The sequence below is a fragment of the Rattus norvegicus genome, chromosome 1 (genome assembly GCF_036323735.1).
Source record: "Rattus norvegicus strain BN/NHsdMcwi chromosome 1, GRCr8, whole genome shotgun sequence".
Lineage (NCBI taxonomy): Eukaryota > Metazoa > Chordata > Mammalia > Rodentia > Muridae > Rattus > Rattus norvegicus.
In genome coordinates this window covers 148,999,494-149,007,031 of record NC_086019.1, presented here as the reverse complement: position 1 = coordinate 149,007,031, position 7,538 = coordinate 148,999,494, and the positions used below count along the sequence as shown (strand labels likewise).

General features: G+C 35.8%; 1 protein-coding gene across 2 annotated transcripts in view; it reads left to right on the top strand.

Annotated features, from left to right (window-relative positions):
- Positions 1-749: 749 nt before the first annotated feature.
- Positions 750-7,538, top strand: part of Vom2r42 (vomeronasal 2 receptor, 42) — a 44,840-nt gene continuing 38,051 nt past the window's right edge. For both annotated transcript variants that reach the window (XM_039090204.2, NM_001099511.1), the window contains exon 1: positions 750-955. In XM_039090204.2, the coding sequence (XP_038946132.1) occupies positions 750-955 (206 nt within the window). The remainder of the gene's footprint in view (positions 956-7,538) is intronic.

Here is a 7,538-nt window from a genome sequence, read left to right as displayed (position 1 = left end):
GAGACCCATATTATGCATAGAAGTCAAACTGCATTTTAGATTCTGCCTTGAAATTGAAAAGCTGCTAAGTATTTCTGATCTGATTTCAGGATGATGATTGGTTCTCTAATACCTCCCATTTTGTGAGATTTAGTTCAGTATAAGGGCAGTCAGGTATGAGTGAGTGTGTGTGTGCATATGTGTGTACATATGCATAAACATGTGTGCGTGTATGCATGTGTGAAAGATGGGAAGAAGAATGTAATTATTGTGGGTGTGTAGATGTCTGAATACCAAATACATGACAACATTCCATATGACAGATATTCTAGGGCATGGTACCTCTATGTCTATAGTACACTTTGTCTAGGAGTAGTTGTTTCTTAAGTTCCAACTCAAACTTGCTTAGTATGTCAGATATAATCTGCATCAAGTACTTAAAATTGGGACTTTAAATTTACCCTGGAGAATACTTGCCTGGAGATGTCAAGTTGACTGATATGTGCAGAATCATAAATAGTATTGAAGAATAATCCTTAAACAAAATTAGTGAATATGGCTTGCTCCTGGGCATAAGAACACAGATGCAGAGCCTGAGGCCTGAGAATGCTGATGGGTTCTCCAGAGAGCAAGTTGAGAAGAGTTCAAATAAATGCAAGTGATGAGTGAATTCAATAATAAAAAGAGGCATATATATGTATGTATGTGCCTATCTGACAGGTGCTTTTCTGTGTATCTTGCTTTTTTACAAATTATTTTTTCTTGGCGAAATGATAAAGATGTTCACTTTTCTGTTTGCATTTCTTGTCCTGAAGCTTTCTTTTCTTTTGTGCAGTTCAATTGACAACCGTTGTTTTTGGAGATTAAAAACCAAGACACCTTGGGAAGAAGACAAAGACATTGATTGCTTTTTTTTTATTTATACAAAGTTTGGTCATGTAAAGAATGAACAGTTCAGTGGTAATTTAGACAAGAGGTAAGGGCCTTTAATGTATTTCTCCTTAATTGTATATCAATGTAAATAATATATAGCATTGATATACTTTGCCAGACCTTAATACTCCATACTCTGTGTCTTCTCTCTTATTTGGTCTCCCTCACTAAGACATAACCAAGATTAATTTTGTTTTATTCCCGACGATTTCCATATTTATCATGCTTTTAGTTTATCTGATCCATCTTTTCAGAGGCATATTTTTTAATGCAATAGCCTACATGACATATATTGCCTACCGTTTTGTATATTCGTACACTTTATAGGGGCAGTTCCATTGCATAGTGTAAAGTGATGTCCATGATCTAAACTCTTCAGTATGGAATGGCAATTCTAATGAAGTGATGTATTAATATTTCCTTTTGGATTTATGTGCACATTTCTTTTTTCATTGGATTTTTTATTTATGTTTTAAATGTTATCTGCTTTCATAGTTTCTTTTCCATAAACCCTTATCCCATCCCCTACACCTTCTGTGATGGTGTTTCCCCACCCAACCATGTACCCCTCCTGCCTCCTGAGAGTCCCCTACACTGGAGGGTCCAGTTTTGGCAGGACCAAGGGCTTCTCCTCCCATTGATGCCCAGCAAGGCCATCATCTGCTACATAAGCAGCTGGAGCCTTGGGTCTGTCCATGTGTATTCTTTTTCCATTAAATCAATTTACTTTATTTTTTTCTGATCAATCCTTTTATTTTTTCTTTTTTTCTTTTTTATTAGATATATTTCTTTACTTACATTTCAAATGTTATTCCTTTTCCAGGTTTCCTGTCCATAAGTCCCCATCCCCTCCCTCTCCCCATACAGGTATTCCTCCTTCCATCCTCCTTACTTCCAGCCCATGTATATTCTTTGGGTGGTGGTTCAGTCCCTCACAGCTCTGGTTGGTTGTTATTATTGTTCTTATGGGATTTCAAGCACCGTCAGACCCTTTAATCCTTTCTCTAACTTCTCCAATGGGGACACCATTCTCAGTTCAACAGTTGGCTGCTAGCATTATCCCCTGCATTTGTTACATTCTAACAAATGAACCTCTCCGGAGACAGCTATTTCAGGCTACTATCAGCATGCACTTATTGTCATCAGCAATATTGTCTGGGTTTGGTGGCTGTATGTATATGGGCTGGATACATATGTGGGGTAGGCTCTGATTGGCCATTCCTTCAGTCTCTACTCCAATCTTTTTTTCCATATTTCCTTCTTTGAATATTTTTGTTCCCCCTTTTGAGAAGGACTGAAACATCTGCACTTTGGTTGTCCTTCTTGAGCTTCATGTGGTCCATGGATTTTATCTTGGGATATTAGCTTTTGGGCTAATATCCACTTATCAATGTGTACATACTATGTGGGTTTTTTTTTTTTTGTGATTGAGTTCCCTCACACAGGATAAGTTTTAGTTCCATCCATTTGCCTATGAATTTTTAATCTGCATATTTTTATTTTAAAAACGATGCTGCTTATCACACCTGTTAGCATTTGAGAGAGAAGTAATAAGTAATAACATCACAAATATGGTTATATTTACTACAGTTTTCTAGGAAGTTGAGGTAAAGATATTTGCAATTCCTCACATCTGATGAATTAACATACACCACTGATGTGATCTCCCCTGTTTTCAAGTATTGCTAGAACACTTTTCTATTCAATAGTGAATTATATATCATAAATTCCACAAACTACAAAAGTTACTGTAATAGTGTTGATCATTTCCTAAGCTTTGTAAATAAAAGCACAAATTTATTCAAAACTGAGGTTATTATATATAATCCTCAGTCAAATATCCATTTATAATATAAATTATTGTAGATCCATGTTTCTATACCTGCAATTTGTATTTATTCATATATTTTTCCAAAATATTTCAACGATATTTATAGCTATTTGTATACTTCTATTATGGTTAATAACATGAAAAAAGGAGTTAACAAAGACTGATAATACAAAAAATGTTGGAGCACACATTAGCTATATGTTTTTTTGTAAAATTTAGTAAGATATAATTTATGTAATGAGTGGAGTAATGATCATTTTGTAAACATAGCTACATTACAAATTATTTAGCTGAAATATATATATATATATATATATATATATATATATTAATCATTTCAATCATTTCAGATGTCTACATGTATGCCTTATGGAAAGTTTTTGGAATTATGAATAGTTATTCTGCCCAATTATTTTCTTTTAATATTTTATGGTATTTTATTTTATTTATATAGACAGTGAATATATAATATATACATATGTGAGCAATCTATATATTTTCAAACATGTTTATATAAATATAAACAAGTAGTCACAATAAGATTAATTTTTAATATTTCATATTTTTATACACATATGTTTTCTAAAATCACAATGCAAGGCAATAAAAGAAAAAATGTTAAAATAATATTTTCTTTTTATGTTTGGAAAATTTCACACATATGCAGAAGATTATAACATATGGATATGCTACTTCCTACCTCTCTCTTACAACACCTACTACCTAGCAGGACATCTCCCTCTCTAATTTTTGCTTTCCTTTTTGTTTTAAATCAATAACCCCTAAGTCCAATTAGTCTTACTCATATGCACAAGGATATAAAATCATCCACTTGTGAATGGGCTTCCTACCAATGGCCGCATGATCAGGGAAGTGACTCTCCCTCCCTCGACAGTTACCAATGGCCATCAGCACCTCTGCCAAAGGTGAGACCTGTGAAGTCCCTTACCAGTGAACATTGGAAGTTTCCTCTGCTTGACCTTGTATAAGTTTTATGCAGGAGACTGTTGTGAGTGGAAGAAATGTAACAGTCACATCATTTGTGTCAGTTGGTATTTATTTTACAGATTTCCTCTCTGTTCCCTTGCTATTCCATTTTTCTGCCTCCTCATACTTCATTTTTCTGAGCTTCACATGGGGATAAGTTAATACAGATAACTCACCTGCAACTGAGCACTCAGTGTTATTTGTGTTAGATACATTGAATAGCCATAAGTTTCTCAGTAGTTACTACTCACTGAAATAAGAAGCGTCTCTGACAAAGCAGAAATCAATACAAAATGCTGTAGAAACATCAATGTTTAAAAAGCAATTTGACAGTATGACCACTTGGCAAAACAGCTATCTCCCCAGTCAAGAACATTTGGCCATATTTACAGTACCAGGCAGGAACAAAAACTTGCAAAGTGCTTGGAAAATCCCATAAATATCCCACTACAATGTGACCAAAAGACACATAACAGGCAGGTCAGTATTAAGATATGCTGAGCACAGTGTTCAGTAAGACCTTTGCTGTCTTTCTTTCCAGATGACTATAGACAATTTTCTGGCACTGTGTAAGCCAGTCATCAGGGAATCTTTCCTGATCCATCAAGGTTGATTTATCTACATCCTACATTCACAGTGAGTGAGTGTAATTAGCAATAGGTACACAGCGGTAGATCCCACCATGTTATGGTGAACAGCAAAAAGTTAAGGCAATGGTCTATATTTTAAGAAGAAAAGAGTTTTGTTTTATTCTCAGTTCAGGAGAAATGATCTAGAACTATCAGAGTCTTGATGTTACTGAGGACGTCATGGAATATAGTATCACAGTGGTGAGAGCAAGTGCAAAGATATTGAAATGAAAAACAAGTAGCCAGAGAACCAAAAGAGACCAAGATCTCAAAAGAACTGTGTTAATCTTACATAAACACAAACCAATGTCGTGACATCTTAATGTATTCATCATTACTTCCTAGAATCAACTTGTGGACTGCTCCACCAATTGGTGGGTCTCTTGAATAAATTCAAGTCTAAACTGTAAGATCATGAACATAAGAAAATATTGTACAGTATTGAGAATGAAGCAACTTTATATATAGTTATTCAACAATTTTTTCTACATTAATTAATTAATCTATTTATTCATTCATTTTACATCCAAGTCACTACGATCTTCTGGTCCTCCATCATAGATTCTTTCTCCCAATCCCCTATTTCTCTTCTCTTCAGAGAGTGTTGGGACCACCTGGGCATTCCACCCACCCTGGCAACATCAAATTTCTGCAAAATCAGATTCATGACCTCCCACTGAATCTAGACAAGTTAGCCCTGTTAGGGAACAAATTCCAGCCAGGCACCAGATTTATAGGGATAGCTTTTGTCCAGTTGTTGGGGAATCCAAATGAACAGCAAGCTGAACAGCTGCTGTGTGTGTCCCAAGTACCTTTGTCCAGCTTCTATATGCTCTTTGTTTGGTGGCTCATCAGAGAACCCCCAAGGATCCACGTGGCTTGACTCTGTTAGTCATCCTGTGAGTTCATATCCAATACAGGTAATTCTTCCCTGAAATCTTCTATGAAAGTCCCTGAGGTCCACCCAAAGTTAGGGTGTGGGTATGTGCATCTGTTTCACTCGAACAATGAATGGAGCCTCTCAGAGGACAGTTATATTAGTGTCCTGTCTACAAGCTTAACAGAGTTTCATTAATAGAGTCAGAGATTGGTGTGTGCCCTTGGGATGGGTCTCGTGTCAAACCTGTTACTGCTTGGCAATTCCTTTTGTCACAGTTCCATCTTTGTCCATGCATTTCCTTGAAACAGGATAAATTGCAAGTTTTGTGGGTGGGTTGGTGTCCTTATTCTTCCACTAGAGTTTTTGCGTGGCTACAGGAGGTGATCTCTTCAGGTTTCATATCCCCACTTATTTGCATCTAGGCTATGGTCATCTGCCTTGATTCCTGGGAGCCTCCCAGTTCTCTGGCACTTCCGATAGATTCCCCCAGTCTCCAACACTGCCAGCCGCACATTTTCATTTATTCTACTGGCCCTCTGGCCCTTTTGGTTGTTTCTCCACACACTTGATCCTGATCCCCTGCATCCTGCTCCCCATTTCCTCTTACAAGAGATTTTTCTGTATTCTGTATTATATGACTATTTTATTCCCCAATTTAACTGAGATTCAATCATCATACATAGCACTTCCTTCTTTAGCTTCTTTAGGTCTGTAGAGTGTATGGCGAATATCCTGCACTTTATGGCTAATATCCATTTATCAATGAGTTCATAATATGCACATACTTATGGGTCTCAGTTTTCTTGTTCCAGATGATATTTCCTAGTTCAGTCCATTTGCTGGCAAAATTTATGGTCTTCTTGTTTCTAATAGCTCGTATTTCATTGTGAATGTGAAGTTCATTCTCTCTATCCATTCTTCAGCAGAGGGACATCTGGGTTGTTTCTAGTTTCTAGATATTACAAATAAACCTGCTATGAATACAGTGAATGTGTCCTTGTGCAATGGTAGATCATTTTGGGAGGTATATGCCCTGGATTTTTTCCAGGTTCTGTATCAACTGTTAATCTTCAAGCATGAGCCATTGGTGTTCTGTCCAGTAAATTGAGCCCTGTGCCAACGTGTTCATGATAATTTACAAATTTCTCTTCCATTAGACACAGTGTATCTCATTTTAAGTTGGGGTCCTTGATCCACTTGGACTTGAGCTTTGTGCAGGATGATAAATATTGATCTATTTGCATTCTCCTACATGTAGACCAAGAGTTATACTGGGACTATTTGTTGAAGTTTTTTCATTGTTCACTTTTGGCTCTTTGTCAAAAATGAAGTTTTCATAGGTGTGAGGGTTTATTCCCAGGTCTTCAATTACATTCCTCCTTCTGTTTCTATTATCAATAACATCCAGTTTTTATTCCTATTGTTGTGTAGTGTAGCTTGAGATCAGGGATATTGATTCCTCCAGAAGTTTTATTGTTCAGTATTATTTTTGTTAGTGTGGGATTTTTCAATTTCCATATGAAGTTGCTCTCTCAAGTTCTTTAGACTATCTTCGCGATTTGGGAAGAATTACATTAAATCTGTCCATTGCTTTTGGTATGATGGCCATTTTCCTTATGTTAATTCTACTAATACATTAACATGGAAGATTTTTCCACATCCCAATATCTTCTTCAATTTATTTTTCCAGAGACTTGATAATTCTTTTCATACAGGTGTTTCACTTTCTTGGTTAGAGTTAAACCTAGATACTTTATAAAACTTATTTGTACTGTGCAGGGTGTCGTTTCCCTAATGTCTTTCTCATTGCATTCATCATTTGAATAAAGGAGAGCTATCACTTTGTTTGAGTTAATTTTGCATCCTCCAACATTGGTCAATGTTTTATCCACAGGTAGGAGTTCACTGGTAGAATTTTGGGGGTTGCTTATGTATAATTTCATACCATCTCCAAATAATAATACTTTGACTTCTTTTCCAATTGTATCCACTTGATCTCTTTTAGGTTTTTTATTGCTCAGGCCTATAATGTATAGATAGGGGGCAATGGGCAGCATTATCTTGTCTCTGAATTTAGTGAGATTCCTTCAAGTTTCACTCTAACTTAATGTTGGTCATTGTCTTGCTTTATGTTGCTTTTATTATGTTTAGGAATTTGCCTTGTATCCGAGATCTCCCAGAGACTTTGTTTTTTTTTTAAATGAATGGTTTTTTTTAACATAAATGACATATCAAAAAATTAGATGCATTTAATGAGATAATCATCTGATTTCTTTTTTCTTTCAGGTTGTTTATATTG